General features: G+C 40.7%; 1 protein-coding gene across 1 annotated transcript in view; it reads right to left on the bottom strand.

The window, feature by feature from the left end:
- Window positions 1-20,403, bottom strand: part of LOC115231120 (regulator of G-protein signaling 7) — a 343,368-nt gene that overhangs the window by 173,144 nt on the left and 149,821 nt on the right. The window contains exon 3 of the mRNA XM_029801208.2: window positions 8,721-8,881. Within this exon, the coding sequence (XP_029657068.2) occupies window positions 8,721-8,881 (161 nt within the window). The remainder of the gene's footprint in view (window positions 1-8,720; window positions 8,882-20,403) is intronic.

Below are 20,403 nucleotides of genomic sequence, written 5' to 3' on the forward strand. Positions count from 1 at the left end.
GACTCAATAGGTCTCCTCAAGCACAGCAGGTCACCCTACGATCCAAGGTACGTTTGAATGAGCTGGGGCTGGTTATGTGAAACTGTTTTTTTAATAATGTAGAGGTAACACACGAGTAAGTAGATATTTATGAAAAAGAAGAACAAAAATGCTGCTTTTATTAAAAGCAGTTTTGACCACACTAGTTAATTTACCATCGCAGGCAGCAGCTGGAGTTGCTACTAGCAACATCACGAAAATTCATGAAAATCACCACGTACTCTTGCAGGAAAAGTACACTATGAATGTTTATTTTATTAATAATGTTATTAATAATTTCTTTTCCCTACATCTTTCATTGAAGTAAATATTTTTGATAAGGTTTATAAACAACCAAAACATGTAAAGCAAAAACATCTTTTTAATGTATTTATATAAAGAAATTTAAATGTACCTAATTTTAAAAAAAGTAACATTTTCATTCTTTCTATATATATATATATATATTATATATAGGCGCAGGAGTGGCTGTGTGGTAAGTAGCTTGCTAACCAACCACATGGTTCCGGGTTCAGTCCCACTGTGGGGCATCTTGGGCAAGTGTCTTCTGCTATAGCCCTAGGCCGACCAATGCCTTGTGAGTGGATTTGGTAGACGGAAACTGAAAGAAGCCTGTCGTATATATGTATATATATATATATATGTATCTGTGTGTATGTCTGTGTTTGTCCCCCTAGCATTGCTTGACAACCGATGCTAGTGTGTTTACGTCCCCGTCACTTAGCAGTTCGGCAAAAGAGACCGATAGAATAAGTACTGGGCTTACAAAGAATAAGTCCTGGGGTCAATTTGCTCGACTAAAGGCGGTGCTCCAGCATGGCCACAGTCAAATGACTAAAACAAGTAAAAAGAAAAAATATATATATATGTATATATATAAAAATCAAATTCGATGACTGGCGTCCGTGCTAGCAGGGTGCTAAGAGCACCATACGAGCATAATCGTTGACAGAGTGGCTAACCGGCTTCTGTACCAGGGGCACATAAAAGGACCATTCAAGTGTGATTGTTACCAGCGTTGCCTTACTGGCACCTGTGCCAGTGGCATGTGTAAAAAGATTCGAGCGAGGTCATTGCCAGTTCCGCCAGACTGGCCCCCGTGCCGGTGGCACATAAAAAGCACCCACTGCACTCTCGGAGTGGATGGCGTTAGGAAGGGCATCCAGCTGTAGAAACTCTGCCAGATCAAGATTGGAGCCTGGTGTGGCCATCTGGTTCATCAGCCCTTAGTCAAATCGTCCAACCCATGCTAGCATGGAAAGCGGACGTTAAACGATGATGATGATGATATACATACAAAAACGGCTTGTTTCAGTTTCCATCTACCAAATCCACACACAAGGCTTTGGGTTGGCTTGAAGCAACAGGAGAAGACACTTGCCTGATACTTAGCAGTTTGGCTAAAGAGATCAACAGAAAAAGTACCCGGCTTGAAAAAGAAAATAGGTACAGGGGTGGACTTGTTCAACTAAAACCCATCAAGGTGGTGCCCCAGCTAGGCCACAGAGCAACAAGTAATAGAAGATATGAAATAGAAGAATATAAATATATATAAGTAATATATATGAATGTATGTGTGTGTGTGTATATATATGTATATCATAGGTGCAGGAGTGGCTGTGTGGTAAGTAGCTTGCTTACCAACCACATGGCTCCAGCTGGATGCCCTTCTGAACACCAACCATGTTACAATGTGGACTGGGTGCTTTTTAAGTGGCACCTACATTGACAGGGGTCACCAAGTATATATATATGTGAGTGTGTGTATGTATGATGATGATGATATGTATATATAGCCTTGGGCCAACGAAAGCCTTGTGAGTGGATTTGGTAGATGGAAACTGTTATTATATATATATATGTCAATATATATATATAATAACTAAGGGTAAAATTAATTAAGAAGTAATCAATAATTTCACCAAGTAGAATTCGGCATGAAAAAGGACCATTTCATGGTAAACTTAAGTTTACTTAGTTAAGTTTACTTAAGTTTACCATGTCTATATATATATATGTGTGTGTGTGTCCCAACATTGCTTGACAACCGATGCTGGTGTGTTTACATCCCCGTAATGTAGCGGTTCGGCAAAAGAGATCGATAAAATAAGTACTAGGTTTCTTACAAAGAATAAGCCCTGGGGTTGATTTCTTCGACTAAAGGCGGTGCTCCAGCATGGCCGCAGTCAAATGACTGAAACAAGTAAAAGAGTAAAGAGTATCATGACAACCACACTCCACCCTCTGTGTGTGTGTATTAAATATATATGTGAAAGTGTGTGTGTGTGTATAAATAGATATTGATAGATATATGCATGTGTATGTAAATATACGTCTGTGTATGTATGTGGATGCAAGTGTGTCTGTTCAAACCGTTTCTCTCTTATTTCTATTGATACAATCCATTCACCAGGGAAACGTCAGAACACATCTTTGTCTGGAATGGCAAAAGAAACCAAGGAATCACCTGTCATCATCTTCTGTTTCAAACCTGGAAGGTGAAACTCGTTAAACTGATAACTAATTGCAATAATGGATAAGAGTCAGGTTGTTGTATAAACAATAAGGCTATTGGGAATAGGTGTGGCTTAGTAAGAAGGCGAATGCTGATTGGTTGAAGTGGACAGTGGGGAGGAGCCTTTTCTGCTGTACACAATTTGGTCTCTTTTAATGAATGAATGAACATGTTTGCTTATGTGTTAGATTCTACACACTCTTAGTATAGAAAGGTATTCAAACAGGTGCTGGCATGACTGTGTGGTAGGGAGCTAGCTTCCCAACCACATGGTTCTGGGTTCAGTCTCATGTCTTCTATTATAGCCTCGGGCCGACCAAAGCCTTGTGATTGCACTTGGTAGATGGAAACTGAAAGAAGCCCATTGTGTGTGTGTGTGTGTGTGATCATCGTTTAACATCTATATTCCATACTGGCATGGGTGGGATGGTTTGACAAAAGCCGGCCAGGCCGAAGCCGGCACCAGACTTCTGTGACTTTTGGCAGGATTTTTACAGTTGGATGCCCTTCCTAACACCAACCACTCAGCAGAGTGGACTTAATGCTTTTTACGTGGAACAAGCACAGGTGAGGTCAGTTTTGGAAAGGCTTTTACAGCTGGATGCCCTTCCAAATGCCAACCATGTTACAATGTGGACTGGGTGCTTTTTAAGTGGCACCTGCACTGACAGGGTCACCAAGTATATATATTACATTCACCCGTTTAATACAATAAATAAGTTAATTGCATTGCAATTAAAAACTTTTATGTATTAAGAATTTGGGTACTTTACCAACAGTATATTGGATAAATGATATCCAATATCACCCACTACACTCTCAGAGAAACTCTGCCAGATCAAGATTGAAGCCTGGTGCAGCCATCTGGTTCACCGACCCTCAGTCAAATCGTCCAACCCATGCTAGCATGGAAAGTGGATGTTAAACGATGATATATACGACTGGCTTCTTTCACTTTCTGTCTCCAAAATGCACTCACACGGCTTTGGTTGGCCTGAGCGCAAGGTGGCACACAATGGAACTGAACCTGAAACCATGTGGTTGGGAAGCAAGCTTCTTACCACACAGCCATGCTTATGTCTATGAGAAGAAATCATCATCACCATCATCATCATCATTTAATCTCCGTTTTCCATGTTGGCATGGGTCAGATGGCTTGATAGGAGCTGGTAAGGCCAGGGGCTGAAACAGACTCCACTGTCTGTTTTGATGTGGTTTATACATCTTGATGCTCTTCTTGAAGCCAATCCCTTTACAGAGTGTACTGGATGCTTCTTATGTGGCACAAGCACTGAGTAATTTGCAAAACAAAAAAAAACCCTCAGCTGGGAGAAGGGAGTCATAATGGTGGGATGGGATTTGAAAGAATAATCTCAAACGAAGTAGAGTTGACTAAGGACCACATCAAAGTGGGGCGGACGAGGTGAATGATGGAAAAACCTGGCCTTGAAATAGTCCTAAAATATGACTATGTGGATGATGACGATGATGATTATGATGATGATGGTGATGATGATGACGATGACGATTATGATGATGATGGTGATGATGATGACGATTATGATGATGATGGTGATGATGATGACGATGATGATTATGATGATGATGGTGATGATGATGACGATTATGATGATGATGGTGATGATGATGACGATTATGATGATGATGGTGATGATGATGACGATGATGATGGTGATGATGATGACGATGACGATTATGATGATGATGGTGATGATGACGATTATGATGATGATGGTGATGATGATGACGATGACGATTATGATGATGATGGTGGTGATGATGACGATGATGATTATGATGATGATGGTGATGATGATGACGATGACGATTATGATGATGATGGTGATGATGACGACGATGATGACGATTATGATGATGACAACTCCATCTACCGTTATTGCATGATTCCGTGCTGTTGGTTTGGTTTCTTCTCTGAAAGAATCCAAGTTGTGAAGATTGCCACTTGATAACAAGAATTTTAATTTTTTCTTTTTTTGGCATTTTGCAACTGAAGAAACACGAGAAGGAATCCTGGGAACGACCCCAGAATATTTCAAGAGTGGAATTTTGAAAGAAAAACAGTTTTCTTATTTAATGGTGATAAAAAACGGATTCTGAGAGAGAATGAGTCAACGATGACAAAGAAGAGAGGAAGAGAGCGATGTCTGCTGCGATGGTTTATGGATAAATTTGATACGGAATGGTTTATATTTGATAATTATATTTGATATTTGATAATGTAGTTTTTGCATTTTATTTATTATTATTTTTATGCTTTTCAGATGTTGTTTTGGTGTTTTTGGTAACGTTTATATAAGATGGTTTCTTTGATATCCTCTATTTTCTTTGCCAGGGGGGAAAAATAACTTAGTACTTATTTTATTTCTATATTTTTTTAAATATAGACTAAATAAATAGATTGTAAATGCATGTGTGTGTGTGTGTGTGTGTGTGTGTGTGTGTGTGTGTACAAAGCATTCATATACATATTCACGCATATGCACATGACAAACATACATATGCACGTACACAATTATTCACTTCTAGTGAATTTTCAAGTCATATAAGCTTCTTAAATATCTATATGTAGGATGATGTAAGTGTGTGTGTGTGTGTGTGTGTGATTGTGTATGAGTTAGTAAAGCTTCATAAAATAAGCAACTAATAAATATATATATAAAAAAAAAAAGAAACCTAAAGCAAATTTATGAAGAAGATTTTATTCACATGTCTAGCAATAATTTTCTCTCTGCAATTTTGCTGTCAATGAGTAAGAGGAAAAGAATGAATGCCACAGCAATCACTTCTTTACTTACTGCTTTAATAGTTGTGTATGTGTGTGCATGTGTGAGAGAGAGAAGGAGAGAGAGAGAGTATTTTTAATTCTCTGTTTATTTCGTGTTCCTTTTTGATGAAGAGTGTAGGCTCGAAATGTAAAAGACTTTCTCACTTTTCCGAGTGTCAAACTAATACACCTGATTGTTCATACACCTGTCTTCATCTTTCTGTAAGTTTCAACTATATATGGAGGGATCCAGAGGTAGTATGCATTAACTGTTAGACATTATATTATATTCTGTCTATTTATTTATTTTAAACAGTTATCAGAATATATATACATGTTCTTTCTCTATTCTAGAAATTACTGGTACTTATATATGTAAAACACAATCCATACACGTGTATATATATTCTCAGAATTGTTCAAAATAAATAAATAGACATAATATAATGTCTAACAGTTGATGCATCTCAGGATCCCCTCCATTTTCTTCTTGCCGTATAACTAAAGGGTAAAACCACTTCTTACCCTCGCCCATTTATTACGCTCAATAATTGGGTATTCTACCAGCAGTATATTGGGTAGATACTATCCGTCAGTTGGATTTACGACCTCTAACTCTCTTTGGGAATCAAACTTGATTGCAAAGACTTGTTGAGGCACGTGAAATCGAAATCAAACTTGGTGACTGGTGTCCGTAGCTAGTGGAGCACAAAAAGTACCATACGAGTGAGACCATTGCCAGAGCAACAAGCTGGCCTTCGTGCCGATGGCACATTAAACACACCATTCGAGCATGATCATTACCTGCGTCACCTTACTAGCACTTGTGCTGGTGGCACGTGAAGAAAAAACATTCGAGCAAGGTCATTGCCAGTGCCGCTGGGCTGGCTCCTGTGCAGGTGGCACATAAAAAGCACCATTTGAGTGTGGCCGTTGCCAGTACAACCTGACTGGCCTTCGTGCCAGTGGCACGTAAAAGCACCCACTACACTCTCGGAGTGGTTGGCATTAGGAAGGGCATCCAGCTGTAGAAACTTTGCCAGATCAGATTGGAGGCTGGTACACCAGACCTCAGTCAAATCATCCAACCCATGCTAGCATGGAAAGCTGACGTTAAACGATGATGATGATGATATATATATAGGCGTTAGGAAGGGCATTGGCGTTAGGAAGGGCATCCAGCCGTAGAAACACTGCCAGATCTGACTGGGCCTGACGAAGCCTTCCAGCTTCACAGACCCCAGTTGACCCGTCCAACCCATGGTAGCATGGAAAGCGGACGCTAAACGATGATGATGATGATGATGATATATATATATATATATATAATATATATATATATATATATATATATATATGATAGATAGATATGTTTATCTTTAACTCGTTTCAATCATTAGACTATGGCCTTGCTGGAGCACTCTTTCAAATTTTTAGTCGAATGAATCCGTCCCAATACTTATTTTTTTAAAGCCTGATATTTATTCTATCAGTCTCTTTTGCCAAACTGCTAAGTTACTGGGATGTAACCACACCAACACCGGTTGCTAAGTGGTGGTGGTGGTGGTAGGGAATAAAAACAAAGACACATTACTCACACACACACGATGGGCTTCTTTAAGTTTCCATCTACCAAATCCATTCACAAGTCTTTGTTTGGCCCAAGGCTATTGTAGAAGACACTTGCCCAAGGAGCTGTGCAGTGGGACTGAACCCAGAACCATGTGGTTGGGAAGCACACTTCTTGCCATGCTATATATCTGGACTGCAAATAAAATGCATATTGATCTGGTATAGCTAGACAGAGATCAATTTTTTTAGAATTGAATTGGAATAAAAATCAATCAGACTGTCTCTCATATATTCTCAATATTTACGTCATTGAACCTACGAAAGACAAGTGAACTCCAATGGATGCGTTACAAATTTAGAATGAATGCACACAAAATGGTGTTTGCTTTGAGAGGCTCATACTTTTGTGAACGTCTTAAGCAAGGCACAGGCGTGGTTTTCTAGTAAAAAGGTTGCTTCCCAACCGCATGGTTCTGAGTTCAATCCAGGCGAGCTAGCAGAATTGTTAGCACACCAGGCGAAATGCGTAACCCGTATTTCATCTGCCGTTACGTTCTGAGTTCAAATTCCGTCGAGGTCAACTTTGCCTTTCATCATTTCGGGGTCGATAAATTAAGTACCAGTTACGCACTGGGGTCAATATAATCGACTTAATCCGGTTGTCTGTCCTTGTTTGTCCCCTCTGTGTTTAGCCCCTTGTGGGTGGTAAAGAAATGGGTATTTTGTCTGCAGCTACTTTCTGAGTTCAAATTCCGCCGAGGTCAACTTTGCCTTTCATCCTTTTGGGGTCGATTAAATGAGTACCAGTTACGCACTGGGGTCGATATAATCGACTTAATCCGGTTGTCTGTCCTTGTTTGTCCCCTCTGTGTTTAGCCCCTTGTGGGTAGTAAAGAAATAGGTTCTGACCAATCACACTCTGTGACACCTTGGGCAAGTGTCTTCTACAATGGCCATTTTAAAGCCATCATCATCATCATCTTCATTTCATGCCTATTTCCCATCCTGGCATCAGTTGAACAATTTGAGATCTGTCAGAGGGTTGCATCAGGCTTCAATAACTGCTTTGCTGTGGTTTCTATGGCTGGGTGCCCTTCTTAATGCCAACCACTTCACGGGGGGCACAGGGGGCTTTTGATGACGTGGCCCCAGCACAGTGCCATGAAATAAAATTTTAAAAGAAAAAACAGGAGTTAAGTACATTCTGTAAAGTGGATGGCATAGGAAAGGCGCCAAGCCATAGAAACGATGCAAAAGTCTGACATTGGAGTTTAATGCAATTCGACAGCTTGTTGGATCTGATAAAATCATCCAACCCATACCGGCATGGAAAAACGGATGTTAAATGATGATGATGATGATGGACTTTAATTAGAAATATTGGTTTCACATCTTGGCACAAGGCCAGTAATTCCAGTGGGGAGTAGGTAAGTTAATAATAGCTTACCTTAATGAGAATAATAACAATAATAATCCTTTTTATTTTAGGGACAAGGCCTGAAATTTTGGTTGAGGAGTGTAGTCGATTACATAGGCCCTCAGTGCATAACTGGTACTTATTTTACTGACCCCCAAAAGGATAAAAAAAATAAAGTTGATCTTGTCAGCATTTGATCTCAGAACATAGTGTCAGGCAAAATACTTGGCAGTATTTCGCCTGGCACGTCAACGATTCTGCCAGTTTGCCGATTTGTTTAATTAGAAATATCATTAGCAAAAGGTTAAAACAACACACACACACACACATGCACGCACATGTATATATATATATATTGATGCAAATGTTACCTGAAAGCGGTATAAGGATCCATCTTCTTTGACACTCAACGATTTCGTATCGGTGATTGGGAAAATATATCCATAGTGACAGAGGAGACTGGCTAAGTGGTAGACTTCGTTAAGTTCTGTGATATCAAGTTTCTTCATCAACCAGTCAATAAGATCACTTCCTGCAACAACAACAACAAAAACACATTTATAATAACAACAACAACTGTTTCTAATTTTGGCACAAGGTCAGCAATTTTAAGGGGAGGGGTGCAAGTATTTGACCAGTACATGTATGTTACCACACCCAGGGGCGATGAGTAGTATAGTTGACCTAAACTGAATCTGAACCCAGGTCCCCTGACTATACCAGTGCCCCACCCCTGACTACATCAGTGACCCCTGACTATACCAGTGCCCGCTGACTATAGCAGTGCCCCTGCCTATACCAGTGTCCCCTGCCTATACCAGTGCCCGCTGACTATACTAGTGACCCTTGACTATACCAGTGCCCCCTGCCTATACCAGTGACCCTTTACTATGTCAGTGCCCCTTGACTGGCTCATGTGCCGGTGGCACATAAAAAGCACCCACTACACTCTTGGAGTGGTTGGCATTAGGAAGGGCATCCAGCTGTAAAAATTTTACCAGATAAGACTGGAGACTGGTGCAGCCTCCTGGCTTGTCAGTCCTCAGTCAAACCGTCCAACCCATGCCAGCATGGAAAGCGGACATTGAATGATGATGATGATGATGATGGTATAAAGAGCCAAAACAATTGCTGTTTAGTGTTTCATCTGATGAGCTAAAAATTCTACCAGCCAACATCATCATCATCATTTAACGTCCATTTTCCATGCTGGCATGGGTTGGACAGTTCAATGGAAGCTGGCAAGCCAGAGAGCTGCATCAGGCCCCAGTTGATTGTTTTAGCATGGGTTCTACAGCTGGATACTCTTCCTAATGCCAACCACTTTACAGAATGTACTGGGTATTATTTTTTATGGGCCACTGGCACAGGTGCCAGTCAGGTTAGAATTAGTGACAGGAAGGGCATACACCTCAACAAATTCCGTTTGTCTCACACACGAGTGGATGTTAAATGATGATTGATGATGCGGATGCTGCAGAGCATGACAAGTCAGGGTCAATAAATACTTGCCACTATATTTTTTTCATCAACCAAACATGAACCATTTTGCTGTACAATGCTTCTCCATCTTTCCTTTAACTTGAAAATACCCTCTTCCCAGAATTGAGGTGGTTTCATGGCAAAGAATTCATCAAGGTATCTTTTTACGGCATCCAAAGAATTGAAATTTTTACCATTAAGACTATTCTGCAGAGACCTGAATAAGTGGAAATCCGAAGGAGCAATATCTGGTGAATATGGAGGGTGGGGTAACACATCCCAGCCAAGCTGCAGCAATTTGTGTCTGGTTCCCAAAGCATCAAGTGCTGAAAATGAACTTTCTTATCTTCCATTTTAAAGGGTTACAGAATTAACACAGGCTATAGGAACATAAACCCTCTTCCACGAAAAGATAGCTTAAACTGTGCTCTAAATGGAGGTGTAGTCAAATCTTATTTTATGGACTCAACCATGTTCTAAGATAAGTTGAAAGCTAAGCTACTATAAATTGGCACAAACTTTCTAGACAACCCAATACATTAAATGATGATGATTATAAGAGAATATGAGACAATGATCCCTTGCATTAGCACAAGACATTGCAGAGGAGAGAAATGGTTGATTGGTTGATGGAATCAGACTCCTGCTAATGTCTGCTGGTTATTTTAATAGACTCCAGAGGGACGACAGACATAAAACTGACTCTTCACTTTTCCCGATTGCTATCATCTCATTTCAAGATAACCGTGTATTTGTGCATAACAAAGCTGTAAATAAAGAATTCTTGTATATTTGGAATTATTCTGTGATACCGAAAGAGAAGCAGGTCTGTGAGAGAGAGAATCACAGTCCTCTGAAAAAATCATATCTTTTTTCTTTTTTTGGTTTTTTTTTCTGTTTTATTGTAATTCTTTTTCTGTTTTTTTTTCCTCTCTTTTATTCTGCAGTTGTCTTCAGAGAGAATTTCCATATATTTCTTTCTTTCTTTCTTTATTTATTTATTTATATCCTGTTTAATTCGGTATCCGGCAACTTTCTCCAGTTTCTCAAAGCAAAGATAGAGAAGCAATTCAACAGCGCCACTCCCCCCCCCCCCCGCCCTGCTAATGTCTTCTGCTGCTGCTGCAGTGGAAGACAGTCTCACAAGCAATAAACTTAATCAATGATAACCTCACTGAGAGAGAATCTCAATGCAGATAAATTGCCATTTCTTATTAGAAACCGTGCGACTCCCAGACCCGCTCCACCCGACCCCAACCCCAAACCAAGACACTTCTCATTCTTGTTATTGTGTTTTACATTTAGATTTTTTTCAGAAGTATGTGGCTCAGTGGTTAAGGTACTCAGCTCACACTCATACAATTGTGAGTTCAATTCCCGGCAGTGTGTTGTATCCTTGAGCAGGACACTTGACATCACGTTGCTCCAGTCTGCTCAGATGGTAAAAATTAATAGTACCAGTAATTCAAAGGGAGCCAGCCTTGTCACACTGAATCTCCCTGAAAACTACATTAACCCTTTTGCTACCGTATTTCTGTTGAGATGCTCTCTGTTTCTTTCAATTAATTTCAAATATAACAAAGAATTTAGTAAAATAACTTTGTTATCATTCAGCTAGTATTAGGAACATAATTGTGACTAAGGTTTGGTAGAAGATTTTAATTCAAAACTTAAGAAAACAAGACAATTGTACTACAGAACCAGAGGTGGTTTCAGCCAGGGTTAAGAATTGTTTCTCTATTATATATTTTAACCCTTTTTTTACCATATTTCTGTTGAGATGCTCTGTGTTTCTTTCAATTAATTCTAAATATAACAAAGAATTTAGTAAAATAACTTTGTTATCATTCAGCTAGTGTTAGGAACATAAATTGTGACTAAGGTTTGGTGGAAGATTTTGATTAAAAACTTATGAAAACAAGGCATTTGTATTACAGAGCCAGAGCTGGTTTCAGCTGGGTTGGTAATGAAAGGGTTAAGGGTACACATGTCTGTGGAATACTCAGTGACTTGAACGTTAATTTCACAAGCTGGCTGTTCCATTCATTGGATCAACTGGAACACTTGTCCTCGTAACCAAAAGAGTGCCATTATCGGCACTAGGGAGGACACCAAGTAATTTGATTAAGTGTGGGGGTGTAATATTAAGGGTGGTGTTGAGACACAGAAAGAACAGGTGAATGGTTGAAGGGGGAGACATATAGTAACCCTTATTTGAAATGAAAGCTGATCAAGGGGAAGATGTATCAGAACAAACCCTCGAGTGATGGGAAGGTGAATATAAGTGGTATGAGTGGCTGGGTGGTAAGTGGCTTGCTTATGAACCACATGGTTCCAGGTTCAGTTCCACTGCGTGGCACCTTGGGCAAGTGTCTTCTACAATAGCCACGGGCCAACCAAAGCCTAGTGAATGGATTTGGTAGACAGAAACTGAAAGAAGCTTGTTGTATATATGTATATATAAATATATATATATATATGTTTATATGCATGTATGTGTGTGTATATGTTTGTGTGTCTGTTTGTCCCCCCCTCCCCCAAACATTGCTTGCCAGCCGATGTTGGTGTGTTTACCGCCCTGTAACTTAGCGGTTCGGCAAAAGAGACCAATAGAATAAGTACTAGTCTTACAGCGAATAGGTCCTGGGGTTGATTTGCTTGACTAAAGGCGGTGCTCCAGCATGGCCACAGTCACATGACAGAAAAGAGTAAAGAGTATGGATGGCTGTGTTATTAATATCCTGTAAGCATAGGAGTAGCTATAGCAAGAAGCTTGTTTCCCAACCACATGGTTCCAGGTTCAGTCCCACTGCGTGGCACCTTGGGCAAGTGTCTTCTACTATAGCCTCGGGCTGACCAAAGCCTTGTGAGTGGATTTGGTAGACGGAAACTGAAAGAAGCCCATTATATATATATATCTGTGTATATATTTGTGTGTCTGTGTTTGTCCCCCACCACTATCGCTTGACAACTGATGGTGGTGTGTTTATGTACCCGTTAATTTAGCAGTTCAGCAAAAGAGATCGATAGAATAAGTACCAGGCTAACAAAGAACAAGTCCTGGAGTCGATTTGTTTGACTAAAGGCAGTGCTCCAGCATTGTTGTTGTTGTTTGTTCCTTCTCGAGCCATCCCTGGCTCATAGGGCCGGTTTCCCGGTTTTCTTGGCATATAGGTTCCCCACCTGGACGGGACACCGCTCCGGCGCAGGTGAGCTGCAAAATGCAGGAGGAAAGAGTGAGAGAAAGTTGTGGCGAAAGAATCAGCAGAAGTTTGCCGTTACCTTCTGCCGGAGCCGCGTGGAGCATATAAACACACACATCGCCTGGTCTGAGATTCGAACCTGCAATCCTTTGACCGCGAGTCCACTGCTTAACCACTAGGCCATGTGCCTCCCACGATGGTGCTCCAGCATGGCCACAATCAAATGACCAAAACAAGTTAAAGAACACAAGAATCTCTGACATAAATATGAACTTGTCACAATCTCAGATCCAAATCTTGTAGAAACAGGCCGTATTGATAAGACATCGAAAGGCGAACAGAAGGAAATGTGGGTTGTCTCTTGTGTCCATGACCAACACATTGAACTTACAAGTGATCAGTTTCGCTCACTTACTCTTTTACTTGTTTCAGTCATTTGACTGCGGCCATGCTGGAGCACTGCCTTTAGTCGAGCAAATCGACCCCGGGACTTATTCTATCGGTCTCTTTTGCCGAACTGCTAAGTGACTTGCTATCCATGATTTTCATTCATGATCATTGAATGTTTAGAGTTATCTAGGAGTACATTAGCTAATGTGTCAAGACGGGAAAGTGCGATGATCTGCGAGAAATTTGACTCATACAGTAATCCGTCGCCTGATACAGTAATCCACTGATACAGTATCGTGGTTCAGCTATCGCGGTTTATTATCTAAGCTTACATAGATTCCTCCGTGGTGTTGTTCTACATTTATAATAAAATGAATATATACAAATTATAAAAATAAAAAAAAAATATACAGTATAGGCATAGGAGTGGCTGTGTGGTAAGTAACTTGCTTACCAACCACATGGTTCCGGGTTCAGTCCCACTGCATGGCACCTTGGGCAAGTGTCTTCTACTATAGCCTCGGACCGACCAAAGCCTTGTGAGTGAAACTGAAAGAAGCCCATTGTGTGTATATATATATGTGTGTGTGTGTGTGTGTGTGTGTGTGTGTGTTTGTGTGTGTTTGTCCCTCTAGCATTGCTTGACAACCGATGCTGGTGTGTTTACATCCCTGTAACTTAGCAGTTTGGCAAAAGAGACCGATAGAATAAGTACTAGGCTTACAAAGAATAAGTCCTGGCATCGATTTGCTTGACTAAAGGCGGTGCTCCAGCATGGCCACAGTCAAATGACTGAAACAAATAAAAGAGTAAAAGAGAGAGTACAGTACTGCTTCTACTTCGCGGATTTTCACCTATCGCCGGGGGATGGGTGGGGTTTGGAACGTAACACCCAGGATAGTTGAGGGATTAGTGTATTTCTTGCAATTATAGAGATTATAGAGAGACATACTGGTAATGTAGTGGGGTCCATTTTTCTGTTTTGCCCTTTTGTCTTGCAAGGTACTTGGTGACCCTGTCTGAGATGATGCCATATAGAAAACACTGGTGCTAATGCTGGGTGAAAAGCGCCGGTGCCAGTCCCACATAGAAAAAACACTGGTAATGGTGCCATGTAAAAAGGGCGCCCAGTGGACTCTGTAAAGTGGTTGGCGTTAGGAAGAAGGACATCAAGGCTGTAAGGGACCATGCCAAAACAGACCATGGGCTCTCAACCGTGCCAGCTGCTATCAAACTCATGGCAGCATGGAAAACGGATGTTTGATGATGATGATGATGATGCTGATGATGATGATGATGATGATGATGATGATGATGATGATGATGATGATGATGGTGATGATGATGATGATGCTGATGATGATGATGATGATGATGATGATGATGATGATGATGATGATGATGATGATGATGATGATGATGATGATGATGATATCCTCCTGTACCAACTTACAACTGATATCGAGTCCGGTCAAAAGAAATCGATATTTTACAATTATATTACAAATAAGCCTGGATTTGTTCCTGCGACATAGAGACACAAATATATGCATGTGAGTGTGTGTGGATGTGTGTATAGATGCGTATGTACACAAGCACAGATACATGTCTCCATACATGTAGATGTTCGCATATATATACGCGTGTGTGTGTGTGTGTTTGTGTGTACCAGCACACGTCCCCATACATACATTCATATATCCAAGTATATCATATGTACGCATATATTTAAACCTATCAATATACACACTTCCATACACAGGCGTGCGCACGCACATAATTACACCACCACCTCCCCCCCTCCCCAACAATCTTGTCTGCTGTTCTTTTCTTTGTTTTTCTCTCTCTCTCGCTTTTCTCTTCGACCTACCCAGAGTTGATATTCAAGTCGATGGAGCAGATAGCCATAACAAGGATCAATTTATAGTCTCCGGCTGCAAGGACTACTACCACTACTACTACCACTACTACTGCTATTGTTATTTCACATACACAATCACCCACACACACACGCAAAGAGGCCAAACAACACTTTTCTTCCTTGCCAATAAACCACCTGACCATCTCAACCATCATCATCATCATCATCATTCCCTTCACAACTACCATCACAACTATCAACAACAACTGACCAGCATCTGTAAAATCTCCACCACCACCATCACCATCACAACCAACATCATCATCATCATCACCATCACAACTACCACCACCACCACCAACATCTGACCAGCATCTGTAAAATCTCCACCACCACCAGTATCACAACCATATTATGACGACCACCACCACCGCCACCACCATCATCAACAACAACAACATCTGACCAGCATCTGTAAAATCTCCACCACCACCACCAGTATCACAACCATATTATGACGACCACCACCACCGCCACCACCATCATCAACAACAACAACATCTGACCAGCATCTGTAAAATCTCCACCACACCACCACATCACAACCATCATCATCATCACATCTACCACCGCCACCAGTATCACAACCATATTACGACCACCACCACCACCACCACCACCATCTCAACCATCATCATCATCATCCATCACATCTACCACCACCATCATCAACAACATCTGACCAGCATCTGTAAAATCTCCACCACTACCATCACCACCACCAGTATCACAACCCTATTACGACCACCACCACCACCCTTATTCTTTCCACTACTCTCTCCATCTCCACAACCAATATTACCACTTTAAATGTCCCTCATTAAAGCACTTTCCTTCCCCCCCTATCGATGATGATGATGATGATGATGATGATGATGTGTTGTAGATTTTCATTGGTTTGTCTCTTTTTTTGTTTATTCTTCTTCATACTCCTATTGTTGTTGTTGTTGTTGTTGTTGTTGCTGTCTTCGTTTGTTTGCTGTCTTTGTCCTTGGCTCAATGCCCATCATCATGTGACAAGACATGTTCTGAATTCATTAAGGACCTAAGAGGCCCTCATTCATATTATTGAGTGTTCACCAAATGCCAAGAGAGAATTGGAAGAGATTTCAAAGAAATGGTAAAAACAAGAAAAGAAGAATTGATTGGAAAATGTCATTGAAGATAATTACCTCCCCGTCCCTTCACCAGCCATAACTCATTTCCACTGTGAATCCCTAAAAACGATATCTCGAGCAATGATAATGAATTCGATGAGATTTATGGCCTGGCACAACACCAAATTTTATAAACTGAAAGATAATATTCTTCAATTAAAGTTCCCTGCAACCTGAAGATATCACTGGTACTTTGAGTCAACCATTTTGTATTTCCTTATGAAACAACATGCTGCTAGGGGTCACACAAACCATGAGGTGTACAAAATCTGGCAGCTAGGGGTCACACAAACCATGAGGTGTACAAAATCTGGCAGTAAGCTTTCGCTCCTTTAAATTCTCTTCCATGAAGCAACGTAAATAATGGCAGGAAGAAATCTCGTCGTAGACACACTCTACCGTTTAACTCTTGTAAACGTGGTTCCAGACCCAGTGGTTGTCAACCATTCTTTAACTGTGGATCCCTTAAATTCCTATTCCACACAAGTGGGCTTTTGTTAGCCAATTCAATGTTTGAAGAAAATTCCAATTAAATTTTTATAATTAAATATTTTTAGGAATTGTGTAAAAAAAATTGTCAAAAATATTTTGATTGTTGAATTAGAACCAGTTTATTATTCTTATATTCTTTTACGTGTTTCAGTCATTTGACTGTGGCCATGTTGGAGCACTGCCTTTAAATCGAACAAATCGACCCCCAGGACTTATTCTTTGTAAGTCCAGTACTTATTCTATCGGTCTCTTTTTGCCGAACCGCTAAGTTACAAGGATGTAGACACACCATTAAGCGATGATGGGTGGGGCAAAAACACACACACACACATATGTATACAGTGAATCCAAACAAAGAAGAACAAACAAGGAAAAACAATAACGCAAGGACGTGGCACAAGTTCTGCATTATCAGACGCTCAGGAAAGGAAGGAAAGAGGATTTAACGTTTCGAGCCAAGGCTCTTCTTCAGAAATAGAAGAAAGTCCAAAAGAAGAGAAGACGGAGGAAGAAAATTGCCAATGATACACATGCGGTTATATTTTGAAATGACCAAAAGGGAATGGGTGAAGGAAAAGTTCTAAGATAGGAGAGCGCAAGAAAAGGAGGTATGCGTGTGGGTATGTGCCTGTGTGCAGGTCTGTGTAAGTGTAAGTGTGTGTGTAATAATAGCATGTGTGTGTGAGTGAACTTGAGTCAATGTGCTAGGAAGAATTTACAGTAAGAATTTATAGTAGGAGTGGCTGCCTTTTAGTGTAGGAGAATGGTCGGGAGAAAGGTGTTTAACTGGTAGTTTGAAGTATGTGTGTGTGCACGTGTAAGTATATGTTTTGTGTGCAGTGTGTGCCTGTGTCTGTGCGTGTGTGTATGTGGAGTTGTGTTTTAAGTTGTGTCTGTGGAGTAAATGTGTATTACTCTGCATGTGTGCATGCGTTATCATCATCATATTAACATCCATGTTACCATGGTTGTATTAAGTCAGATGGAATTTGTTGAGACACATTTTCTACAGCTGGATGCTCTTCCTGTCACCAATGCTCACCATTTTCCAAGTAAATTAATCTCTCTTCATGGTCGGACGACATTTTTCAAAGAAGCCCGAAAACAAAGGATGCTTGTTTGCAGCTATCATGTAATGTCAAGACAACAGTACACACACACACACACACGCACACAGCAGGCTTCTTCCAGTTTCCATCAACCAAATCCACTCATAAGGGTTTGGTCGGCCCAACCTCCTTAACCACAGAGTCACACCTGCACCAGTCATATATACTCTAGAGCTGTGTTTCTCAACCAAGGTTCCCCGGAACCCTAAGGTTCCAGAAAAGGTTCCTAGGGGTTCTGTGAGAAAGAGGGAGATAAGCTAATGCTAATGCATGATATATATATATATGATATATATATATATATATATATATATATATAGGTGGGGGGGGGGGCTTTGAAAGGGTCTCAGGGAGTAGTGTCCCAACGTTCCTGAGTTAGTTTTCCACCACATTTCTTAAAAATAATCGTAGAGGCCTTGGTCTCAGGGACCACTCATGTTTAGAAACTGAGGTTGGGGGTAAGCAAGGACATGCTCCCCAAAGAAAATCCAGCTCCAAAAAGGCCTTATGATAGTAGGGGAGAATGAGCACCAGCCAGCCAGCCCAAAGGTTGGGGTGGGCTGCACCTGCCTTGGTTGCTATGGCATTGAGGTAGATCCAGCCACCTTTGTTAACAGGGACAAAACCTGGATTTAAAACACTTGATGATGATGATGATGATATATGATATTCACCACATGAATTACGATGAAAAAATATGAGAAAGATATGGTATATAATTTTTTTTTGGTGCAGGGGTTCCACGACACATGTAATTTATTTTAAGGGTTACACAGCAGTGGCTGTGTGGTAAGTAGCTTGGTTACAAACCACATGGTTCCGGGTTCAGTCCCACTGCGTGGCATCTTGGGCAAGTGTCTTCTGCTATAGCCTCGGGCCGACCAAAGCCTTGTCAGTGGATTTGGTAGACGGAAACTGAAAGAAGCCCGTCGTATATATGTATATATATATATATATGCGTGTGTGTGTCTGTGTTTGTCCCCCTAGCATTGCTTGACAACCGATGCTGGTGTGTTTATGTCCCCGTTACTTAGCGGTTCGGCAAAAGAGACCGATAGAATAAGTACTGGGCTTACAAAAGAATAAGTCCCGGGGTCGAGTTGCTCGATTAAAGGCGGTGCTCCAGCATGGCCGCAGTCAAATGACTGAAACAAATAAAAGAGTAAAAGAGTAAACGGTAAAAGGGTTGAGGAACACTGCTGGAAATCAAGCATAAAGCAACAGCACCATCCCCGCTGTGGAGGGCACCACTGACAGGCTTAACAGTCTCTTAATTCCGTTTCCCACTCGTTTATCTGATACCCAGCTTAACGAGGTCTGGTTTAGTGAGAGCTCACTTTATGTATCATCTCTTTTGAATAACAGCTGATATGAATCGTAGTTGGTTGGGTTCTCTACTCATGCTTTACATCACATATATATATTTCTTTACTACCCACAAGGGGCTAAACATAGAAGGGACAAACAAAGACAGACAAAGGGATTAAGTCGATTACATCGACTCCAGTGCATAACTGGTACTTAATTTATCGACCTCGAAAGGATGAAAGGCAAAGTCGACCTCGGCGGAATTTGAACTCGGAACGTAACGACAGACGAAATACTGCTACAAATTTCGCCCGGCATGCTAACGTTTCTACCAGCTTGCCACCTTACATCACATATATAGAGGGAGAGAGTAACAGAGAGAGAGGGAGGGAGAGAAAGAGGGAGGGAGAGAGAGAGGGAAGGAGGGAGGGAGAGAGAGTTAATACTAGCAGTGCAAGGTCAATGTCTGATAACTCTCTAAAAAATACACTTTTTTCTTTCATTCTTTTTTTTTAAAGGAAGTTTGCAGAAATAGGTTTTTAATGAAGTGAGCTGTGCAAACCAAATCCAAAAACGGATTAGTTATTGCAAATAAACAAATGAGAAATTTGTTTTTATTTAATTTTATTTTCAGGTAATATTTTCTTTTGAAAATTGGTATTCATTTCATGATTTTGTCTAAGCGTCAAGGGATTTGTGAGAAATGAAATTCCAATCAGCTAAAATGGATTCTCTTCCCCCAGTTTGGTTTGGTTTAATAAGGGTTCAATGTAGAGATCTCTTTTGATCTTTGGCTTGTTCCAGTTATTGGAATGTGGCCATGCTGGGGCACCAGCTTGAACGGGTTTTTGTCAAACAAATCAATGCCAGTACTTAGTTTAAAGTCTGCTAACTCATTCACTTTTGGTGAACCACTAAGTTACAGGGACATAAACAAACTAACACACCCACACATACACACACAAGCTGGGCATCCGGAGTTTCCGACTACC

This window comes from Octopus sinensis, linkage group LG2 (genome assembly GCF_006345805.1).
Source record: "Octopus sinensis linkage group LG2, ASM634580v1, whole genome shotgun sequence".
NCBI classification, from domain to species: Eukaryota; Metazoa; Mollusca; class Cephalopoda; order Octopoda; family Octopodidae; genus Octopus; species Octopus sinensis.